The sequence below is a fragment of the Pecten maximus genome, chromosome 8 (assembly GCF_902652985.1).
Source record: "Pecten maximus chromosome 8, xPecMax1.1, whole genome shotgun sequence".
Taxonomy (NCBI): Eukaryota; Metazoa; Mollusca; class Bivalvia; order Pectinida; family Pectinidae; genus Pecten; species Pecten maximus.
Genome location: NC_047022.1, coordinates 36,484,291 through 36,510,181, shown reverse-complemented (window position 1 = coordinate 36,510,181; position 25,891 = coordinate 36,484,291). Strand labels below are relative to the sequence as shown.

Below are 25,891 nucleotides of genomic sequence, written 5' to 3'. Positions count from 1 at the left end.
AAAGACTATTTGTTATGTATTAAAAGTTAAAACAGATTGGAAACATCAAAATTTATTAATTTTAAATGAAGATAGCTCTACATAAGTCAACCTGCTAATTTAAAAGTACAGCTAATTTAAATGGTAGCGATATGCAAATAAGTGGGCTCCTCTGTACTAATGGAAGCCACATTAAATTTAGCTATACTGTAATACACATATCTGATAAATTTAGTTAAAATATGATAATATTTAAATTTGTACAAAAGCCATACCAGCCACAATGGAAACCTTAAAATATCTTAACGAGAACTTGTATTACAAGAGGTCTTTTGTATGCAAGTACCTGTCCTACACTGTATAACTTGTTGTCCTGCGATGAACTAACAATATGGGCACCAATAATTTCTGAGTCCGATCTTGTTTTCTTTGTTCCTTTACAGCAGCCTCGACAGCGTAGGTATTGTACACAACATCCAGTCTCACTGGACCATGTAGAGTTCATTGTTATACCTGTACAGGATAATTAGGTTATTTAGTTATCTCACTGGACCATGTAGAGTTCATTGTTATACCTGTACAGGATAATTAGGTTATTTAGATATCTCACTGGACCATGTGGAGGTCATTGTAATACCTGTACAGGATAATTAGGTTATTTAGTTATCATACCTGACCATATGGAGGTCATTGTAATACCTGTACAGGATAATTAGGTTATTTAGATATCATACCTGACCATGTGGAGGTCATTGTAATACCTGTACAGGATAATTAGGTTATTTAGATATCTCACCTGACCATGTGGAGTTCATTGTAATACCTGTACAGGATAATTAGGTTATTTAGATATCTCACCTGACCATGAAGAGTTCATTGTAATACCTGTACAGGATAATTAGGTTATTAAGATATCATACCTGACCATGTGGAGTTCATTGTTATACCTGTACAGGATAATTAGGTTATTTAGTTATCATACCTAACCAGGTAGAGTTCATTGTAATACCTGTACAGGATAATTAGGTTATTTAGATATCATACCTGACCATGTAGAGTTCATTGTTATACCTGTACAGGATAATTAGGTTATTTAGATATCTCACCTAACCAGGTAGAGTTCATTGTAATACCTGTACAGGATAATTAGGTTATTTAGTTATCATACCTAACCAGGTAGAGTTCATTGTTATACCTGTACAGGATAATTAGGTTATTTAGTTATCATACCTAACCAGGTAGAGTTCATTGTTATACCTGTACAGGATAATTAGGTTATTTAGATATCATACCTGACCATGTAGAGTTCATTGTAATACCTGTACAGGATAATTAGGTTATTTAGATATCTCACCTGACCATGTAGAGTTCATTGTAATACCTGTACAGGATAATTAGGTTATTTAGATATCTCACCTGACCATGTGGAGTTCATTGTAATACCTGTACAGGATAATTAGTTTATTTAGATATCATACCTGACCATGTAGAGTTCATTGTTATACCTGTACAGGATAATTAGGTTATTTAGATATCATACCTGACCATGTAGAGTTCATTGTTATACCTGTACAGGATAATTAGGTTATTTAGATATCTCACCTGACCATGTGGAGGTCATTGTAATACCTGTACAGGATAATTAGGTTATTTAGATATCATACCTGACCAGATAGATCTAACACTTAGTGTTGTTATTATTAATCAATGACATGGAATTTACCTGAAATGGTCAAAGATGAAATAAGGTTTCCAATACTACAGTATCACAGTACACATAAACATTACTGGGTAAGAGCAACCAAATAGTGTAACAAGAGGCCTTATGGGCCTGTATTTCTAAATAATCTTATCATCCCTGAACTAAAAAGTTTTATGTATCCCTAATTTATTTAAGGGATTATCATTTCACAACTTTGAAATAAAAAGGAAAGAATTTCTTCATATGACTTTAAAAGTTGGTGAATACTTTTTTTTCCAGCAAGTTACATGTACATGTCACAATATCATAAGATTTTTTGTGAAGTTAGTACATCTGACCATTGAATGTAAGTGAAGGACCTGTATGTACAAACTTGATAGTCCATCTTATATGCTATTAGCTACATGCCAAATATGACTCGGATTGGGTAACTTTGTTATTCAGAAGTTCATTAAAGATTTTAATACATTTGACCTCTGTGATCTTCAACCAATAAATTTATATACATATGACCTCTGCGATCTTCAACAAATAAATTTTAATATGACCTGTGATCTTCAACAAATACATTTTAATACATATGACCTGTGATCTCCAACAAATAAATTTTAATACATATGACCTCTGTGATCTTCAACAAATAAATTTTAATACATATGACCTGTGATCATCAACAAATAAATTTTAATTTGACCTCTGTGATCTATAAATTTTAACCAAATAAAGACCCTGGCCTCTTGGATAATCAGAAAATTTTAACACTGTTTGGCCTCTGATTATGGACATCAATGAATGTCTTTCCTAAATAAGTTTTAGACAAGGTGACATCCAATATTTACAGATAGTACTGATTTGGTGAGAATAACCAGAGTTTACCTTCTACATTGATTTCTACAGGACAAAGCTGGTCTAGTTTGGTGACCACACAGTAGATATATTCAGCGTTCTCCTGATGCGACAGGCCTTTCAGGAAACAAGGAGTTCTCCATCTCTTCTCAAAATCTGATGAAGAAAACAATACATTTTAGTTTGATTTTGGGCTTTCAAGTCTTTTATATGAACTTAAAACAAGCCTATGACAACTGTTAACTCCCAATCAAATACCCAAGAACGAATAACGAAAGTGAATACTGGATTAAAGTCAAATCATCAGAGTTACTTTCAGATATCCAAGTAAATTTTCAATCAAGACGACAATGAATATCCCATCATTTCTTAATTTTATAAATTGTCTTTTCAATTTTTTCATCAATTACCGTATAACGGGCAATTTTAGAGGGGCTTTAATTTGGCAGGTCCATATATAGATCGCCAAAATTTATCCCGTCAAATTATTACACCGCCAACTAAAAAGACACGAAAAATTCAATTTCACCAATAGTTTCTGTTCCGACCGTTATTTACCTTTGATAACTTCCGAGAGTTTCGAGTGGTGCATATTGTTGGTTGTTGCCTGGCAACTGTTGGCCAAAATGCCGATAGGTACAAATAGCTAGTGAACAACTACTCACGATACATGTATAGCAATACAAGTATGACATATACCACATCATAATTAATTTTTGAGAAAACAAAACCATCTACCCTTACCATTCAATGAACTGATGTTGACACTTCACCTGTAGACTCATTGTTAAACTTACTTGTACCTATACACATCATACAATAGATGACCACAACGATATCATACGGTTGATTAAATTCTCGTTGTCTTTGTTGCTTGTACACATACTCATATAAACGCTACTTAGCAAATCTGCATGAACATAGTTTCTGGTTCTGAGACAGAGGATCAATGCTATATAACACACTTAATCAACATGGATAGGATTATAGACATAACGTTATTATCTATATATACCGGTAGGTAATACATATGCTCAACGCCAAATTAAAACCCTAGATTTAAGGGAAATTGCCAAATTTTAACCCACCAACATTTAACTTTCAGTTTTCATGACCGATTTGCCAAATTTTATGAAGGCTAAAATTTCCCACTATGTGGTAATTGGTTCCATTTCATCTTTCCACTATTTTGTATTATTACCTGCCCATCAATACTGACCTATTAGGTTTGGAATGATGACTTTTCCACAGTTGCCACATAACAAACTGGACTGAACGGATGGCTGTAAAACAGAATCAATGGTCAAGGGAAAATATCTTTCAACATAATGTATTACTGCTCCGACAGAAACTACAATCTTATCTTCATTCTTATTACATACTGGTCTTGGCTGTAATGAATTTAGACTAGAGCTTTATCATTATCAAAATCTTGTTCCATCAAATTGAAATGTACTGTACAGGAAATCTACTTACAAGGTTTTCTTTAGAGCTGTCTATATTGTCCAGGAAGTTGACTCCTTTGGAGCGTTTACTGGTTAAAGTATTCGACCGACTATAATTTTTGCGTTTTGTTCCTCGCCTCCTTGTCTTCAGTGGCGTCTCCTCCTCCTCGACCTTTGACCTATCTGCTGGACAATTAGTGTCAGCATTCCCAGATACAGATCTATGCTTCACTTTAAAGTCATCCTCGCTGGATTCCTTGTCCATGTCCTCTTTCTTTGTTCCAGATTCTGGGTTATTCTTTTTTCTAAAGATGGGTTTCCGAATTAAAGGTGTTTCAGATTTTATTTTCGTATCATTATACTGTGTCGGTTTGGTTTTATCTGTGATTGGTTTACAAACAGAGTCCTCATCATCAGCCTGTGTGTCTGCATCAAACAAGTTGGGGGTTGTTGGTCGTTTAGAAGACAAGTCCGAACACTCTCCAGATTTATTCACAACTTTGTCAAATGATTTTTCTGGCAATTTACAAAACTTGTAGAATTTACTGCTTTTGGATTCTTCACTGTTTCCACTGATTTCATTCCTACTTTTGTCCGACACTTTCTCAGTGGATAGATTGAGGCTAGAAGCACTCTGATTGGTGGAGGAATCCTGTCTAGTTGTCGAGTCCCCCATGCTATTATTAGATAGTGTTGCCGAAACCTGACTTTTATTTGGACCTTCTGGGAGTCGGTTGGGAAGAATGCTGACCATGCCTGTCTGTACAGGTAAGGCTGAGGTTTGTTTTGTGATTTGGCGTCGACACAACTGTCTCTAAGTTCTCATTGGTTCCAGGTAGTATAACTGGTGTTGCCACATTTTCCCCTTCATTTTGATTGTATAAGCTCTGTTGACTGGCCTCTGTTGGTGATATCAACTTAAATGCCTCCTGATTGGTGCTTTGCAAGCTTTGATTTGATTGGTTGACAATGCCCTTGCCTGGCTTGATTGGCGTGAAGATTGAGAAGTTCTTCTTCGGTTTAGCAGCTTGTTTTAATATTGGTGTGGAGGTAGCTGGGGACAGGTGGGACAGGGAGACTTGAGGACCAGGAGTGACAGGGGTTCCAGGAATGAATGACATATTTGGACTGAAAAACAAACAAAAACAATTGAATACCTATAAAAAGAACTCTATAGCATTACATGGATTCCTTTCCTTCTCTCATAATTTGTTGTACTGGGTATTGCTAATGTCCCCTACCAGACCCTACTAAGAATAGTAACTGTGACCTTGACCCAAATCCATGAACTGAATTTGAAACAACCTATGATAGATCTATATACCATTTGGTTGCCAAAATCATTTTCATGTTGTGAAACTGATCCAACAGCAATTCCTTAAAGCTGACAGTGCAAGTTATAAAGCATCTAATTGAGATTAAAAAAAAAAAAAAACGTATCTAAGGACGGGCAGACATTTTTCTTTTTTGTTATGTGTGGATACGAACCGCTATAAAAGCGCGTGCGTTCATTGAGACAAGTATCAGTCTATCGATACATGTGCAAAGCGACACATCTCTCCATGATATATAGTATACGTTCTCAATACACATGCCAACAGTTTTTGTTTACATTGAACGCAATTGCAGAACTTGGATATGGAATTTGAAGATACATATATATTTTATTTTACAATAAAAGAAAGAAAAGAAAATATTGACAATACAAAATATTTGGGCCTCAGCAAAACATGCACCTAACAAGAGATCCCAGAGGGATCTTGGCGCCCACCATTGAATGATCTTCATAGGTTCCATGTCAGATTGATCTTTTCTCTACTTTTCCCTTCATTTTACTAATCTGTGCAAATTGAGACATCCCTCCAGTACTTTTCAAACAAGGGAATCCTAGCTATATAAGAAATTTGAGATTTAACGATAATGGCTGTTTGTTTGCCAGGTTGTTTTCAGGACAGACTGGTCCAAAAATGCAATACAAGGGACCAAGGGGAACCTACTTATGAAATTTGAGAAAGATCCATTCAGTACTTTGAAAAATAGAGATAACAAACTTCAATTGTCAAAATCCAAGATGGCGGTCTGTCGGCCATATTGTTTTCCAATTGATCTCAAAATGCAATAAGCATAACGAGGCACCAAGGGGAACCTCCATATGAAATTTGAGAAAGATCCCAAGATGGCTGCCTGTCGGCCATGTTGTTTTCAGATTGGTCTCAAAACGCAATATGCATAACTAGGCACCAAGGGAAACTTACATATGAAATTTCAGAAAGATCCCTTAAATACTTTCTCAGAAATAGTGATAACAAACTTCAATTGTCAAAATCCAAGATGGCTGCCTGTCGGCCATGTTGTTTTCAGATTGGTCTCAAAACGCAATATGCATAACTAGGCACCAAGGGAAACCTACATATGAAATTTCAGAAAGATCCATTCAGTACTTTCTCAGAAATAGCGATAACAAACTTCAATTGTCAAAATCCAAGATGGCTGCCTGTCGGCCATGTTGTTTTCGGATTGGTCTCAAAACGCAATATGCATAACTAGGCACCAAGGGAAACCTACATCTGAAATTTCAGAAAGATCCATTCAGTACTTTCTCAGAAATAGTGATAACAAACTTCAATTGTCAAAATCCAAGATGGCTGCCTGTCGGCCATGTTGTTTTCCGATTGGTCTCAAATCGCAATATGCATAACTAGGCACCAAGGGGAACCTACATACGGACGCAGGGCGATTTGAATAGCCCACCATCTGATGATGGTGGGCTAATAAAATTATAAACAGAGTAAATATGAGTAAACTCCTACCAGTCTTTCCAGTGGGATATGCAGCAAGAATAATTTTACAACTGTTACAGTATTATATCCATAGTTTCCATCGAAATATTTTCCGTGTCTTCGTATCATTTGTGCATGTGTCAAAACGCAATTAAAGCGTGATAAAACTGCACTACAACAGCCCTAGTGTAGTGTAGACAATAGGAATACATCCGAGGAGTTCCGAGTACTAGTGTAGACGCGAGTAAAAATCGGAACTCCTCGGACTGTTTACTTGTTATCAAAATGGCTGCATCCACGAAAAACACGTGAGAAAATGGATAGAGTATTTGGGATTAATTTGTTATGCATTTTCCAGCATTTATTTGGAGACTTTATTTTGAACAAGATTTGAAAGATAATTGAGAGTCAATGACCATCTTTCTGCTCAGGTTACAGGTAAGTGCTTCTTCTGTTTGGTGCCGTTTGCAAATACAGTTGTAGGTCACGTGGTATACAGATATAGTGTATGTGATACAGGTGTCACCGTGAACACCTGAGGTTAGAGTGAATGCGAGTGTGACGAAGCACCTTCTTTTTATAGCAGCGGCGGCTTGGTTGTATCCACGCATAACAAAAAAGAACAAGAGGCCCAGGGGCCTAAACAGTCATCTGACTCTAAATTAAAACCCTTATATTATTGTAGTATGCATTCTCTGTAGCAAGTATATAGTGGCACTGTTAGCCATGGTGGCCATCTTGGATTTCTGACCGACCCAATAAATAACAACACTTAGTCTGGACCATCGAAGGATAATTTCTGGTAAGTTAGAGCTGAATCCCACCGGTGGAATTTGAGAAGAAGTTTGAAATAGGTGTTGTTCAGGAAAACCATGATTGCGCAATCATGTTACAAAATGGCCGCCATTGCTGCTATGTCAAAGTTTTTACGAGGCTGAAAAAATAACAACACCTTGTTGGCCCTCCTTTCTTAACATCCTCACCAATTTCCAGCTCAATGGCACCAGTGGAACTGGAGAAGAAGTTTAAAATGTGTTTTTTAAGATGGCGGATATGGCGGCCATCTTGGATTTCAGACCAATCTAAAAAATAACAACACTTGGTCGGGATCATCACAGGCAAGTTTCAGCCCAACAGTACTGGAGGAACTTGAGAAGAAGTTTAAGATGTGTTTTTGAAGATGGTGGTTATGGTGGCCATCTTGGATTTCGGACCGACCCCAAAAATAACAACACTTGTTTGGGATAAAATCAGGATCATTTCAGGCAAGTTTCAGCTCAATAGCACTGGTGGAACTTGAGAAGTTTCAAACGTATTTTTCAAGATGGCGGCTATGGCGGCCATCTTGGATTTCGGACCGACCCGGAAAATAACAACACTTGGTCGGGATCATATCAGGCAAGTTTTAGCTCAATAGCACTGGTGGAACTTGAGAAGAAATTTAAAATGTGTTTTTCAAGATGGCGGCTATGGCGGCCATCTTGGATTTCGGACCGACCCGAAAAATAACAACACTTGGTCGGGATCATCTCATGATCATTTCTGGCAAGTTTCAGCCCAACAGCACTGGTGGAACTTGAGAAGAAGTTTAAAATGTGTTTTTCAAGATGGCGGCTATGGCGGCCATCTTGGATTTCTGACCGACCCGAAAAATAACAACACTTGGTCGCGATCGTATCAGGATCATTTCAGGCAAGTTTCAGCTCAATAGCACTGGTGGAACTTGAGAAGAAGTTTAAAATGTGTTTTTCAAGATGGCGGCTATGGCGGCCATCTTGGATTTCAGACCAATCTAATAAATAACAACACTTGGTCGGGATCATCTCAGGATCATTTCTGGCAAGTTTCAGCCCAACAGCACTGGTGGAACTTGAGAAGAAGTTTAAAATGTGTTTTCAAAATGGCGGCTATGGCGGCCATCTTGGATTTTGGACTGACCCGAAAAATAACAACACTTGGTCAGGACCATCTCAGGATCATTTCAGGCAAGTTTCAGCTTAATCCCACTGGTGGAACTTGAGAAGAAGATTGAAATGTGAAAAGTTTACGCACGGCGCACGGCGCACACGGCGCACGACGACGGACGAAGCATGATGACTATAGGTCATCCTGACCCTTCGGGTCAGATGACCTAAAAATGTCTGCCCGTCCTTAGATACGACACTACCATAACTGGGGAATGTCTCGGAAACAATTTTTGGAAATCTGTACATGTATTATTTTTTTTATTCTCAATTAGATGCTTTTTAACTTGCATTGTCAGCTTTAACTAGGATATAGACACTAATGAAAGTAATACCAATGTCCTCACAATACTTAAATTCTTGTGTTAGATCTGAGACAGGTGCCTACTATATCCCAGTGTATGTCCCATCAAAGTATCAAACAAAACTGATTTTGGAATGGGCTGTCTTACTCAATTTTTGGCATATCTCTGATGCAGGTCTCGGTGAAGGTGGTGAGGGAGTCCATAGCTGTGTAGAATCCCTGGAATGGCCGCACCTTGTTTCTTATCCACTTAGAGAGACCTAGACAAAAACATGTAATTAACAGTTACTGTAGTTGTATTGTGAAAACTGCCCTAAATCCTCACTAAAAGAATGTGGTCAGTATATTGCACAGCCACATGGTGACCCTAAATGTAACGACTTTTTTTTCTAATTTCAGATGGATTGCAGAGCACTGATGGTTTTTGACACCAAAACAAGAGACCCATGGGGCCTGTATTGCTCACCTGGTTGGATTTGACAAACTGTCAAAATAATGTTCATGTTCAATTCGTTAATACATAGCTTTATTTGTCAATCTCAAACAATGCTATATATGGTTATAGTGTGGGGATCCCAACTGCAACTGCTTTAAAGAAATAACGAAGTTCAGACTCTCTAAGGGTGTGAAAAGACCACAGGGATTGTTTTTACAACATGATTGTGCTAAAAGAAACTAAGTCCCCTAGGGTGGAGATAGACCCTTCAGCCTATTTTTAGATCAGAATTGTGTTTATTCCTTAACGTACACAATGATATACATGGTTATGGAATGGAGGGTCACAGCAACCATTTATGCAAAATCTGTTCCCCTTTCCCAAAGGATGCTTCCGACTAAATTGGCTTCAAATCCATTCTTAACTTTATGACTAGTAGCGGTTTAAAGGAATTGCCTAAATTTCCCCTATTGGGCCCCACCCCTCTGGCCCCTTGGGGGTCAGAGTCACCATTTATGCAAAATCTGATCCCCTTCCCCCAAGGATGTTTCTGACCAAATTTGGTCAAAATCCAATAAGAACTGTATGACAAGTAGCGATTCAAAGAAATTACCTCTATTTCACCTATTTGACCCCACCCTTCTGGCCCCTTGGGGGTCAGAATCGTCATTAACACAAAACCTGTTCCCCTTCCCCCAAGGATGTTTCTAACCAAATTGGGTTCAAATCCATTCATAACTTTATGACAAGTAGCAATTTAAAGGAATTACCTCTATTTCCCGTATTGGGCCCTGCCCCTCTAGCCCCTGGGGGGTCAGCGTCACTGTTTATGCAAAATCTGTTCCCCTTCCCCCAAGGATGTTTAAGACCAAATTAAGTTCAAATCCATTCATAACTTTATGACTAGTAGCGATTTTAAGGAATTGCCTCAATTTCCCCTATTGGGCCCTGCCCCTCCGGCCCCTGGGGGGTCAGAGTCACTGTTTATGCAAAATCTGATCTGCCAAGAATGTTTCTGACCAAATTTGGTCAAAATCCAATAAGAACTTTTAGACTAGAAGCGATTTGAAGCAAATGTTGACAGACGACGGACGCTGCGTCATGACATAAGCTCACCGGACCTTTGGTCCAGGTGAGCTAAAAATGAATCGAGTGATTTAAAGTGTTCGTACATTTCATACATTGTAAATTATAGTTTTGTTGCATCACCTAATGAATTGATGATGTAAAATACCACTACAGAAGTTCTAATGATAACCATATTAACAACCTACCTATGGTTACTCACCTTTGCAGTATCTGGGACTGTCTCTGACAAATCTCTCGTCTGCTAAGATCAGAGCTCCCCAGTCCTTTCTGTTAATAACACAGGTCTGAGGTAATGGTAAGTTGTCAGAGTGTTAATACAATTCAAGAACCAGACTTTCCTACACTCTCAGGTACAGTGGTATAATGCCAGAGTGAGTATTCGAGCAACACCTAACCCCTCACATAGCTTGAACTTCAATTATGATTTAAAAGACAAAACGAGAATTACATGGAAGTGGATGTGTCGCCTGCGCAGAAAGTTTGGTGATTTCAAGAGTTATTGCACATAATTTATTTTCTATTTATAGTAACAGCAACCTTGACCTTTGATCTCTGGACCAGTAAAACAAAAATACCATTCAGGCACTTGTGGTAAGGAAAAACTGAATGAAAATTGAGCTTGATGGGCCAAAAAGAACAATTTTTTTATTTTAAATTAACAGTAACCTTGACATTTGTTCTTTGGACCTGAAAAGCAATCCAAACAAGCACTTTTGGTAAAGAAGATCTGCATGAAGTTTGAGCTTGCCCGGGGGAACTTGAGTTATGGCATGGAAACAAATTTTCTATTTTCTTAACATTGACCTTGACCTTTGACCTTCAGACCTGAAAAGCAATACCAGACAAGCACTTTTCTACATGAAATTAAGTTTGACCAGCCTGGAAACCTTGGAGTGGATGTCAATGCCATCGACATAGTGGTGCCTATTTGTCGCTTGCTTTTTGCTGGCAACATAAAAACATCTCTTCGAAAGGTGATTGCTCTTCTTATACACTTCTTCCAAAAATTTATGACATTCTTTTTAAACAAAGGGAATGTCATGTGGTGTCCCAATGAATTAAACATTCAATCATGCCTTTCTTTCAACAAGAATTCATTTAAATTATTACTTTTGTTTCGGTAACTGTACACATTTTCTTTTATGTCAAATGTTAATTCACTGTATTTAATAGTCAATGTCTCAAAAGTTCATATCAGAAAAACATATGTTGCTAGGAACACAAGTTATAACTTTTCTAACTGATACAGATACTGAGGTTCTGATTTATAGAGAACTTAATTACCTGTGTCTGATACAGCGACCCAGGGCTTGATTCAGTGCTCTGAATGCCTGGATCTCATACCATTCGGTCCCCGACAACAATCCACGTGTGTTCCTGTGCATATCGTTATACTCTTTCTTTAACTTCACCTGAAACATTTATGTATACGGGTTCTATCTATAAACAAATGACATTTTTAAAAACAAGAGATCCCAGAGGGATCTTGGCGCCCACCATTGAATGATCTTTATAGGTTCCATGTCAGATTGATCTTTTCTCTACTTTTCCCTTCCTCTAAGTCTAACTAATCTGTGTAAATTCAGAAACAGCCCTCTAGTAATTTTCAAACAAGGGGAACCTATATATAAAATTTAAAATTGAGCATTTTGGCTGTCTGTCGGCCACGTTGTTTTCCGATTGGTCCCAAAATGCAACACCAGGGACCAAGGGGAACCTACATATGAAATTTGAGAAAGATCCCTTCAGTACCTTGTGTAAAATAGCGATAACAAACTTCAATTGTCAAAATACGAGATGGCTGCCTGTCGGCCAGGTTGTTTTCTGACTGGTCTCAAAATCCAATATGCATAACTAGGCACAGAGGGCAACCTACAAATGAAATTTCAGAAAGATCCCTTCAGCCATTTCTGATAAATAGCGATAACAAAATTCAATTGTCAAAATCCAAGATGGCTGGCTGTCGGCCATGTTGTTTTCCTATTGGTCCCAAGATGCAATATGCAGAACTACAGACCAAGGGGAACTTACAAAAAAGTTTGAGAAAGATCCCTTCAGTACTTTCTGAAAAATAGCGATAACAAACTTCAATTGTCAAAATCCAAGATGGCTGCCTGTCGGCCATGTTGTTTTCCGATTGGTCTCAAAATGCAATATGCATAACTAGGCACCGAGGGGAACCTACATAAGAAATTTGAGAAAGATCCCTTCAATGCATTCTGAGAAATAGCGATAACAAACTTCAATGGTCAAAATCCAAGATGGCTGCCTGTCGGCCATGTTGTTTTCGGATAGGTCCCAAAATGCAATATGCATAACTAGGCACCAAGGGGAACCTACATATGAAATTTAAGAAAGATCCCTTCAGTACTTTCTGAGGATTAGCGATAACAAGAATTGTTTACGGACGGACGGACAGACGGACCACGGACCACGGACGCAGGGCGATTTGAATAGCCCACCATCTGATGATGGTGGGCTAACAAGCTTGTTGGCCCGGATGGAAGTGCGCGAGAGGTCTTACTGTGGGAGGAAACCAGAGTACCCGGAGAAAACCCACATTGTCGGGCAGGTGACCAATTACCTTCTCACATCCGCTTGGGGAATCGAACCCAGGCCACCTAGGTGAAAGGTATGTAGGTTACCACTGTGCCACTAGACCCCCCCATATATATACTTACCTATGTTCTAGAACAAGAATCTGATTGATGAATTTTAAATGAAATTATTTTGACATATTTAACAAAGGACAATTATATCAAAATTAATTTTTACTGAATTATTTACATGTATTGAATAAAAAACAAAATGTTTATTACCTGAACATCCTTGATATTTGGGAAAGGAATCCCAACCTGAAAAATAACATACACACTGTACTGTGATTTACATAACGACAGAAAATTAAATTCTGGTAAATAATTCTAGTTCTGTAAGAAACTTTTAAAAATTAACTCAATAAATGATGTTTGAGATTTTTGTTCTAATTTAGACCTGTTTTATTAATCACCTAAGCAGTTATTAGAACACAGCTTGTTTATCAATACTTACTGTGATCACTGCTCTAGCATTGTTATCCGCAAAGTCCAGTCCCTCGCTCACCTTTCCCCGACACACCGCCATAAACAGTGCCCCATCCATCTCTCCTGTCAAATAACCAATCATGGTAGATTGTAAAATAGGTCAGTTAGTGAGTGGAATTATCATGTAAATTATCAACATTCTTATAAGATTACTGAATGAATGGAAAAAAGTCTTAAACAAAACCTTCAACTCAGTAATATTTAAAATTTACTTCCTACGGGGGAAAATATGAAAAAAATCTATGCATGGTGGGGTTGAGAGAAAACTGTGACTTAGCTATTACATGGAATTGTTTTAATCCTTTGTGTTAGTGGGTCATGCTTGACAAACCTTGAGTCCTGTTAGATAAATGTTTTTCTGGAATAGCTGTCAGAAATGTTAAATCTAAAATTTAAAGTAAAAAAAAAATTGGATTTTCTAATTTGGCATGACAGTATTCTCTAAAAGTCCTTCATACAAAATAGCATCATCACTTTCAATGAGTGCTTGATAGACTCTAAAACATACAGACGAAGAGCAAAATTTTAAATCTGTGATCACTTTGTCAACATCAAAATGCCAACTCCAATGCTTTACCAGACTTAGTGTAGCCAGTTTTATTGACCTCTATACGTTTAATGCAATTGGAGCTGGTACAAAAATCCTTTTCAAATGATATGCATGTAAAAATATCCACCTTAATACTGCAGATACATCATATTACACCAGGTTTCATTACACTCTAGGTTAGAGACACCTGCCCAGCCATCTAGGTTTTCCGCGAGTACTTCTGGACCAGTTTCTCCTATAGTAGGAATCTTTTGCACATTCATCAAAGCTAAGAATAACTAACATAAATTTAGAACTTTTTCCATAAATTTTGTAAAAGTAATCTTTATGGAATTAGAGCTATTTTAAACTAGAGTCCAGACTCATTAATTACGTGTTAGACATCCTACCATCCTCCTCTTGGCACCAGTCTATTGTGTTGTAGAAATCCTTCATCAGGCACTCAAAATCAACCTTGTCTGACGAGCGCGGTTCAGTCAGTATTTTCTTTTTCTTTTCAATTTTTGCCCATAAACCAGTATTCTGTAAATGATATGCATACTAAATAAATATGACTTTCAACAATTTCATTGTATAAAATATAGATAAAATATACCACAAAATTCTGGTAAGTATATGAAGCATGCAATGTAGGCACCAGATACATGTTAATGTTCTGAAGATATTCAAGTAAATCATGCGATTCATGGTAATAGGCAATTTTCATGTTAAATTTCATGCTGGAACATCCTAAAACTGTAATCTATCTCTACTTTAGACAAACTTTATATAAGACTATCACATATGAGGCATAACTCCTTAATGAAAATTTATTAATTTTAAGTAAAAGCACTTTAAAGAGTACACATTCAAATATCTGATAAAACACACCAGGGTTCATTAACAAGAGTTGTCTGCAAGTATAGTAGCAATGGAAAGGTCTTGTCACCAGGAACACCAATGTGTCAACAGGAACACCAATGTGTCAACAGGAACACCAATGTGTCAACATGAACACCAATGTGTCACCAGGAACACCAATGTGTCAACAGGAACACCAATGTGTCACCAGGAACACCAATGTGTCAACAGGAACACCAATGTGTCACCAGGAACACCAATGTGTCAACATGAACACCAATGTGTCAACAGGAACACCAATGTGTCAACAGGAACACCAATGTGTCACCAGGAACACCAATGTGTCACCAGGAACACCAATGTGTCAACAGGAACACCAATGTGTCAACAGGAACACCAACGTGTCAACAGGAACACCAATGTGTCACCAGGAACACCAATGTGTCACCAGGAACACCAATGTGTCACCAGGAACACCAATGTGTCAACAGGAACACCAATGTGTCAACAGGAACACCAATGTGTCAACAGGAACACCAATGTGAACTATCTATCAAACTGTAGCCTTATCATCATTGACACAAACTGGTCTATAAAAACTGTAACCTAACTATCTACTGATGCTAAGGCCGACGCCAGGGGTATAGCAATAGTTCCTCTAGACTTCGTCCTGGCAAGCTAAACATAGTTGAGAGAGTCTACGTTACAATGGACAAACTTCCATGTAATGACTATTTGAGGTTTGTTTCCTCTACAAGATTCCACACCCAAGGGACGAAGTGTTGATCCAGGTGTAGGGAGAGACATGGCTGTGTACAAAGACATGTAAGGGATGGGGATGACTTTGGATGTCCCAGTCAATACTGTCACAAATCAGAAAGATGTGTCACATGACAACTGGAATGTTGTGTTTCTGATGGAAATTCATTATAAACATTTTGTTTTGGATGTTATTTACATAGAATTTACTGAAACCTATTTCTGCCATTTTGAGTACATGTACATCCATTTCCAATGCCTACAAACAATTCATCCCTTGTCAACAATGTCAGTAAGATATTTATGAATTATTTTCTCTTTTCATTATCAAGGTAATGATAATGAATTTAGTTTTCAAGTAATATCAACTTTATATTAAGCGGCTATATATCAAACATTTTATATGGTAATATTTTTCAAACTGAAATACAAATATTATGTAAATGCCCAGAACAACCATCTATTTCTGTCGCTTTTAAACCCAAAGGTAATATACATGTAATAATATCAGTAACTTAGGTCTTAAAATGACATTAAATGAGGAAATCAATGCTTTTAAAGAAGGGGTTACATTTGTACAGGAATTAGCCTGATGTAATTATAGAGAACTAGAACACTGACAGGTCAACAAGGGCCTGGTATTGTGGCAATATATCCCCAATAATCATCAAAAAGACATTATCCCATATAGCTGTGGTTGACGCGAGACATTTAGATTTCTAAAAAAAGGAACCAAAACATACATTTCACATTTACTATGATGTGACTCTTGCTTCCTTCCATCACAATATTTGCTGGGAAAGCATAATTGTAAATACTGGTGCAATCTTAATTAATTTTGTAACGATTTGTTTTATTTCATAATCTTCCCTATCAAGATCAAGGGTCGTAGTCAGAGATCCACTTTGTCTTTGACCTTTGAATTCTAATGACCTTGACCTTTAATCCAGTGAGGGATCCAATAGCTTAGTTGGTTAGAGCTTAGGCCAAATAACCTCTGGTGAAGGCCGTATAACCTCTGGTGAAGGCCGTATAACCTCTGGTGAAGGCCATATAACCTCTGGATAAGGCCATATAACCTCTGGTGAAAGCCGTATAACCTCTGGTGAAGGCCGTATAACCTCTGGTGAAGGCCGTATAACCTCTGGTGAAGGCCGTATAATCTCTGGTGAAGGCTGTATAACCTCTGGTGAAGGCCGTATAACCTCTGGTGAAGGCGTCATAACCTCTGGTGAAGGCCGTATAACCTCTGGTGAAGGCCATATAACCTCTGGTGAAGATTTGAGGTGAGTGGTTTGACACTCCGTACCCATAGCAGTATGTGTTTCTCGAGAAGCTAATAAACAGACACCTTAGAAAAACATTTTACCCTAATTGCTCTGGGTGGCATGTGATGGGCCTTCCCATGTTGTTCAGTGAGGTAGCCACTAGCTACTACAAGGAAACCCCCTCCTCAAAAAGGCCCTAACTGTTCACATGGTGATAAGCCCAACAAATATAATCCATTGACTTTGAGCATTGGTCAGTTTACTTATCCTTTAATTCAGACCAATTTTGCTTCATAATGTCATAACAAAATGTTCATCAGTGAGAATTACTAAACCTGACCTTGACATGAACCTTTGGACCCAATGACCTTGACCTTTGGTCAGTTCACTCCTTGTTTAGTTATGACCAACTTGGTTTCTTAATAACATAACAAAATGTTCATCACATTTTGGTCAGTAGACTCCTTATTCGATTCCAAACATCTTTGCTTTGCCTCATCATGTCATAACAAAATGTTCATATTAAGTAAAAAATTGCAAAATTTGACCATGACCTTTTAACCTGATAACCTTGACCTTCGACTTTAACATTTTACACAAGTATGCATATTAATTAATATTACATCCTGAGCAAGATTCATGTAAATCGTTCAACAATACCAAAGTTATAGCCAAGAGTAAAATTTGTAAATCGTTCAACAATACCAAAGTTATAGCCAAGAGTAAAATTTTTTGACGGACAGACAGGTGGACGGTGATTACTATAGTGTACCAGTACCTCAAATACAGGGCCCTTACTAGCCTCATGTATTTATAGATTTATGTCATGACACGTATTGACTGATCTTCCAGATCAATCTGACATATAGTGGTGATGTACACACCTTCCATCTCTCAGAGAACTTCTGCAGCGCTTTGTATGAAGGCAGGAAGATCAGGACTCCATGTGGCACCTTCTGTAAACACACGCAACAGAGATAATTCTATTTATTGAACAGTTTGTGAGAAATTTTAACCAGATATTTTCAGAAAACCATGATAGCATCTTAAAAATTGTACAGAGGCTAATTTTCAAGCCTCACACCACTAGAATAGGTTGTCAAAGAATCTCACACTATTTTTAATAAATTATTTTTGACTTTAATATTTACAATACGAAAAACAAGAAATACCACTACCTATAACCACAAGGATCTGTTGGTTTCCGTGGCGACAGTATGACCTATCTGACAGGTATTGACCACCACCTATAACCACAAGGATCTTGTTGGTTTCCGTGGCGACAGTATGACCTATCTGACAGGTATTGACCACCACCTATAACCACAAGGATCAGTTGGTTTCCGTGGCGACAGTATGACCTATCTGACAGGTATTGACCATCACCTATAACCACAAGGATCTGTTGGTTTCCGTGGCGACAGTATGACCTATCTGACAGGTATTGACCACCACCTATAACCACAAGGATCTGTTGGTTTCCGTGGCGACAGTATGACCTATCTGACAGGTATTGACCACCACCTATAACCACAAGGATCTGTTGGTTTCCGTGGCGACAGTATGACCTATCTGACAGGTATTGACCACCACCTATAACCACAAGGATCTGTTGGTTTCTGTGGCGACAGTATGACCTACCTGACAGACCTTGACCACCACCTATAACCACAAGGATCAGTTGGTTTCCGTGGCGACAGTATGACCTACCTGACAGACCTTGAGCACCAGTTCGCCGAGTTCATCCTGGAAGTTGAATGTTTCCATGGTTTTGTAGACAGCCTGTAGGGATCCACCTTTAGGTCCATGGCCAACAGCTCCTACCCAAACCTGGGAATATAAGGTGTCAGTAAAAAACAAAGTGTTGACAGGGTGTGAAATCTTTTCCATTTGTTTCTATCGAATGTCCTTAAGATAGTTCGAAGTTTTTTTTCTCTACTTATTATTATGGAACATCTTTGGAATAGCCTCCATATTGAAAATCAGTATTTACTTCTGATCTTACTTCATTAAAAAAAAAATTTTTTTAATTTAGAAAATCCTTCATCAAACATCACAGATTCTCTGTCTTTATTGTAACAAGAACCTATATTTGTTCTCAAGGCTGACATCTTACGGCCTACTATGGTTGTCACTTGTACTCAGAAAGAATTTGTCTTTGAATTTAAAGATTCAAATAAATGAACAATGCTAGAATCCTTGAATTTAAAGTCACTTAAGGTTAATTCATGCAATGTTACCTGCTTATCTTCTATAACATGGTTGGCCTCCAGCTTTATCGGGAATGGCACCCCCAGCTCGGACTCAAACGACGACATTGGAGACAGAGTTCCGCTGGTTAGCACAACATTTCTTGTATCATTGAAATCGGAGAATGCCTAAAATATGTCAAATTACAAACTAGTTTTAGAAAGGTCCCAGATAAATGGTCAGAAGTTTCACATTACTGTACATAGCAGTGATGTCTATTTGTCTTAGTGATCAAAGATATCAAGCTGATCACAAAAAGTATTCTGTAAAATCAATATGTCACATTTAATACAACTTTTTATCATCATTTCGTAAACTGTCAAAGTACAGTGGAACTTCGTTAACTCGAACTCGGAAAACTCGAATACCCCGCTTAACTCGAAGTACTTCGTCAGTCCCTGCCGAATTCTCTCTTTATCCTAGTAAAAAAAAATCGGAAAACTGGAAAAACTCGGATAATATGAAGTGAAAATTTGGTCCCAACAATAAAAATCCTACTTGAAATGATCGAATAACTCGAAGTATCGTGTTTGTGTCCAACAACGATCGGTTGTAAACGCCGACATTTTTTCAACATCGACATTCCGTTTGTATCGGCACTAACAATTGTTACAATTCTACCGATTATTATACGTGATTATAAGTGTTTCATAAATTCACGAAAGAAATTGTCTGTGGAATCTTATAACTATAACTGTCGGTGATAAAAAGTACTGTTTTACCTACATCAGGTAATTTTCTAAGGCGGTCGCCGATAATAGTACACACGATAGTCAACAACTCATCTACCCGCTCGCTCAAGCGGAACTAATCTCTGACACACCGGTAGATCTACTCGGCTGATGTTTTTACAGGTGTAGAAATGAAACAGTCACCGGTGCTTATTAAATCTGTAAACTGCTGAAACAATAGCGTAATTACTGCCAAGGTGTTAAGAGTACGACTGTGACGTTCAGTGCTGTCTATTAAATCGGATAAAATGCCCACTCGGTAACAGTAACATTTTATACGCACATGCGCAGTACCAACTTCCTGTGCTAATACACATGGAAATAGCGTGGCTGTCAGGTAAAACATAAGTTGGACTATCAAACAGTATTTTATATGTCCAATATAAGGTAATGGTTCTGTTACGTTTTACATATAATCTGTGTTAAATTTAAATGGTTATTTGATATAACATTAATAAATTGTTATTCGGTTGAATTCCATTTTATCGTTATTCCTTTTGCAAACATGACATGAACATCAGATCGTTATTGAAGTGACTAAGCGAAAGAAACTTTATCGAGACTGTATATCAGCAAAACTACACCAAAGCACGAGTGTCAGAACAAAATATTACATATACATTTACATGTATTGACCCGTATTTACACTGAACTGATGAGCGACAGAGCGGCGTTATAGTGATTATATATGTTGACAAATATTGACCAAACTTTGCACCAAAAATGACAACTCGCTTAATTCGAACACTCGGATAAGTAGAAGTTTTCTCGTGGTTCCGTCGAGTTAACGAAGTTCCACTGTAGTTTACAGGACCAGACATCTAAACATACCACACCAGGGTTCATACACCAGAAGTTGAGGCTGTTGACTGTGACCGGCATTGCCCGCATACCTATTACAGTGTAACAAACAACAGCCATTACTAGTAGTTTGTCCTTACTAAAAATGAAATATGAAACATCCATCAAACTTGCCACTACACTAGTATATGGTACATAGTAGTGATGTAAAGGTACCATCCTACAGACTACCATTAATTAGTGAAAACTTGTCCGTCTATCAACAGTGTTCTATGTATACATAAAGATGTAAATGCTGAATACCTATGAGACAATGTTTGTTACAGTATATCTAAGGTTCTCCAGTGAGAAAAGAGAAAACTCACCTCCTCTCTGTTTTCTGGAGTTTAGCCAGCTGTTGTTCTGTTATAAAAAACATCAACATTTTAATGCTGAGCAATCTCCATCGATTCTAAGTACAAATTATTAATGATAATATTACAGAAAGCCTGGTGGATTTCAGGCTAGATACCTGTTTACATAAACCCGAAGTTTATAACTGCCATCCACATTGCTAAGAGAATATTGATATCTGATCTTGTATATTTCATTATATTGGGAACCTTTTAATAAATTTACCATAAATTCCGGTAATGTTGATATACAGAAAAGTGGCTGTTTTCACTTACCGTGTCCCTACTTGACACATAAGAGGTTGTTTTGACAATGGCAACCCTAAAATAACAAAACATATATAAGTCAAATATTTACAGAACCTTGGCATGATTTTGGTTTGTTTTTGTTTAACGTCCTATTAACAGCCAGGGTCATTTAAGGACGTGCCAGGTTTTGGAGGTGGAGGAAAGCCGGAGTACCCGGAGAAAAACCACCGGCCTACGGTCAGTATACCTGTATAACAGTATATATTATACAATTTATTTACCATGACTGAACCTGTACACACAACATATACTCAGCCCTTTTTAACTTTGACCTTGAATATGTAATATATGACTGGCGTAAATAATTAATGCTTCAAAGTAATGATTAGGAGTACAGTCAATCTATCCGAGAACTTACCTGTACTATACTATACGGGTGATCAAACACCTTGTGTATAACCTCCAGTGTGACAACTTACCTTTAATTTAATTTGTCCCTGTACAGGTAATCAAACACCTTGTGTATGACCTCCACTAAGACAACTTACCTGTAATTTAATTTGTTCCTGTACAGGTAATCAAACACCTTGTGTATGACCTCCACTAAGATAACGTACCTGTAATTTAATTTGTTCCTGTACAGATAATCAAACACCTTGTGTATGACCTCTTACCTGTAATTTAATTTGTCCCTGTACGGGTAATCAAACACCTTGTGTATGACCTCCACTAAGACAACTTACCTGTAATTTAATTTGTCCCTGTACAGGTAATCAAACACCTTGTGTATGACCTCCAGTGTGACAACTTACCTGTAATCAGGTACAAATTTGAGGTCTTCCCTGTACAGGTAATCTAATACTTTGTGAATGGCCTCCAGTGTGATGAGAACAGGTTTGCTCAGTTTGACCTCCTGACCCTGATTATTAAACACCTTAGGTTCATCCTCTGTGTCCTTCACCTTGATGTAGGCAGCCTAATATAAACAGAACAATATGTGATGAGATGTTCTATAGTCATCAATGATGGAAGATTTATGGAACAGATTTGTAATAAGAAATTTCAAGTCCATTTATTTACTAAAATACTATATATTTATCTATCAACTAAATATTGAGGCAAAAGACTATAAAGTAGATTTTAATAAAAAAATTTTTAGATCGTTGGTAGGTACTCTTTTGCTTCAACACTTTTGGAGAATTTGTGAAAATTATTCATTTTCTTTAATCTCAAATTTTATCTTATGGACAATGACACCATCCATAACCCTGACTTTATCACTTGGTGTATCTCCACACTGCCTACTGACTCATAAACTGTCTCTAAGAAGGGGACTAGTTAGAAGATAATAAGTGACATGTCTATAGCAATTTATTGGAATACGATGAGCTTACTGCTGATAGATAAAGTAACTTATCTAACCTCATCACTGTGTTAAATAATTACTTTAACGTATGAGAAGTGTTTTGGCCCGATCCCCAGTTGGTCCATGCGAGCTACGATGTCGTATCCTGACCAACATCTGTACGCCTGGTCATAAGACTGCTGCTGAAGACTGGCCTCATTATCCTCCATAAACTTGATCAGACCATTACACTGTAACAAATACATAAACTTGATCAGACCACCAAATTGTAACACCAAACATAAACTTGATCAGACCAACACACTGTTACACCAAACATAAACTTGATCACACCACACTGTAACACCAAACATAAACTTGATCAGACCACCACACTGTAACACCAAACATAAACTTGATCACACCACACTGTAACACCAAACATAAACTTGATCAGACCACCACACTGTAACACCAAACATAAACTTGATCACACCACACTGTAACACCAAACATAAACTTGATCACACCACCACACTGTAACACCAAACATAAACTTGATCACATCACCACACTGTAACACCAAACATAAACTTGATCACACCACCACACTGTTACACCAAACATAAACTTGATCACATCACCACACTGTTACACCAAACATAAACTTGATCACATCACCACACTGTAACACCAAACATAAACTTGATCAGACCACCACACTGTAACACCAAACATAAACTTGATCACATCACCACACTGTAACACCAAACATAAACTTGATCACACCACTACACTGTAACACCAAACATAAACTTTATCCTACCACCACACTGTAACACCAAACATAAAGTTGATCAGGCCACCACACTGTAACACCAAACATAAACTTGATCACACCAACACACTGTAACACCAAACATAAACTTGATCAGACCACCACACTGTAACACCAAACATAAACTTGATCACACCACACTGTACCATCAAACATAAACTTGATCAGTGTCACTAAAAGTTAACATGAAGTTAACTTGACTATATATGTTGCTGCATGGTAAAAGTTATACACAGTTGTATTCACATATTTTAGCAAAAAATGGGAAGTTTTTGTTTTTACAATCCTTTTCCAAAAAGTTTATTCCAGATAACATCTTTGATACAGTTATAAATTTAAGGTAACAACTTAAGTGTAAACCGGTACCCATTGAATTAAGTTATCATTGTACATACCATCTGAACTATTCTCAGGTGGTCAGCCGTCTTCAGTTCATAGGAAACTAAAATAAGGCGAAGTATTGGGTTAAATTTTGGAATCAGAAATAGACCAAGGGCCATAACTCTCTATAAAGCACAAAACCATAGTTTACATGTGACAATTACAAGAGGTACATATAGGTTGATGACATAACACCCAATAGTCCCCTAAATTAATACCATTGCGTATAAAAAACTTTATTTATTTTGGTTACTGGAACATTCTAATACTATGAGTGAACTGGGTCAGTGTTATTTCACGCTTAGCCTGCTGCATAATAATCTCCCCTATATCAAGCAACTTGGAGATATGGCTAAATTTTACAATTGTTATTTCAAATTTCACATGTTTCCCATTTTTATTCCAGATTTTTATTATTGTTAAACAGAAATTGACCTTTTGTTGCTCTATATTCTGAGAGCTGCTGGACTTGAGGGCAATAATGTAATGCCTTTATATTAAGAAAAAGGAAGCACGTTTGGTATCTTAGTGAGACCAGATCTCCCCCTGGCACTGTCACACAATAAGATTAACAAAGGTTAGATTTCCCACCACCAGCAGTTGAAAAACTACCAGGTACTAAAGTTCAATAATTTCCCTACAGATATAAGTTGTTAGTTATGCTAGCACACCCACTCATTTCGTTCAGTTCCTTGACAGCCTTCTCCAGTTGGTCACAAGTGATGGTCTGACTCGCAGCCTCTCGAGCCGCGTCCTCCATGTTGTGAGCCTCGTCCAGTATGATGATCTGGTCTTTTACATTGATCTCCATCTGCAGATTACATAATTATCATCAGATGATTATCTTTACATATCAGAATTCTGATAAGGTAATATTTCTTTACACTTTTCTGTGTAATTCATTGGTATGTAAATCAAAGTTAATTTTTCATACTTTCTCACCGGTTAAAAAGCATGTTAATTATAAACCACTCCTAATCTTTATTTCCATCAGTACATATCACTGAAAATTTAAACTTAAGTTCTTATTTTATTACATATAACTCCCCATCATGCCATAGTATAAATGAGAGTCTACTAAGACTGTAACACTGGGCCCAGTTTCCTTAAATTCACAACCCTCGGCAACAGCAGAATCTTTCATTTTAATTTTTAGTTTCTATTTCAACATTGATTTTCTTACATCTCAATCTCTTGAATTATTCAGCACATCAAAAACAGTATTAAGAAAGGTTGAAGAAAAACAGAATTCATTTTGTAAGATTTTCAACTAAAAAGAACTAGTGATTAGTGACACTATGTGTAAAGGGAGATAAGTATGTTGATGTAGTACTTGCCAGATATGTATATACCACAATGGTTGCATATAGCTAGGTAATTAAACACTGATACTTTTATATAACATACTGGCTGGTTGTTTCCTGAAAGCTGGTATCCATTTTAAGGCATCAGTGCAATATTTTTTTTGTATACAACTAACAGTTACAGATCTGAACGTCTCCGCCACTACTCCCTTCTGTATATCACTAACAGTTATAGATCTGAACGTCTCCGCCACTACTCCCTTCTGTATATCACTAACAGTTACAGATCTGAACGTCTCCGCCACTACTCCCTTCTGTATATCACCAACAGTTATAGATCTGAACGTCTCCGCCACTACTCCCTTCTGTATATCACCAACAGTTATAGATCTGAACGTCTCCGCCACTACTCCCTTCTGTATATCACTAACAGTTATAGATCTGAACGTCTCCGCCACTACTCCCTTCTGTATATCACTAACAGTTATAGATCTGAACGTCTCCGTCATTACTCCCTTCTGTATATCACTAACAGTTATAGATCTGAACGTCTCC

At 37.5% G+C, this 25,891-nt stretch overlaps 1 protein-coding gene across 1 annotated transcript in view; it reads right to left on the bottom strand.

The window, feature by feature from the left end:
* Positions 1 to 25,891, bottom strand: part of LOC117333374 (Fanconi anemia group J protein homolog) — a 51,483-nt gene that overhangs the window by 2,618 nt on the left and 22,974 nt on the right. The window contains 21 exon segments of the mRNA XM_033892640.1: positions 326 to 492; positions 2,558 to 2,683; positions 3,747 to 3,810; positions 4,004 to 4,671; positions 4,673 to 5,100; positions 9,169 to 9,280; positions 10,745 to 10,812; positions 11,830 to 11,957; positions 13,365 to 13,400; positions 13,597 to 13,691; positions 14,568 to 14,700; positions 17,930 to 18,001; positions 18,756 to 18,875; positions 19,286 to 19,423; positions 20,858 to 20,919; positions 21,193 to 21,229; positions 21,496 to 21,541; positions 22,281 to 22,444; positions 22,915 to 23,064; positions 24,047 to 24,093; positions 24,708 to 24,843. Coding sequence (XP_033748531.1) covers positions 326 to 492; positions 2,558 to 2,683; positions 3,747 to 3,810; positions 4,004 to 4,671; positions 4,673 to 5,100; positions 9,169 to 9,280; positions 10,745 to 10,812; positions 11,830 to 11,957; positions 13,365 to 13,400; positions 13,597 to 13,691; positions 14,568 to 14,700; positions 17,930 to 18,001; positions 18,756 to 18,875; positions 19,286 to 19,423; positions 20,858 to 20,919; positions 21,193 to 21,229; positions 21,496 to 21,541; positions 22,281 to 22,444; positions 22,915 to 23,064; positions 24,047 to 24,093; positions 24,708 to 24,843 — 2,997 coding nt within the window.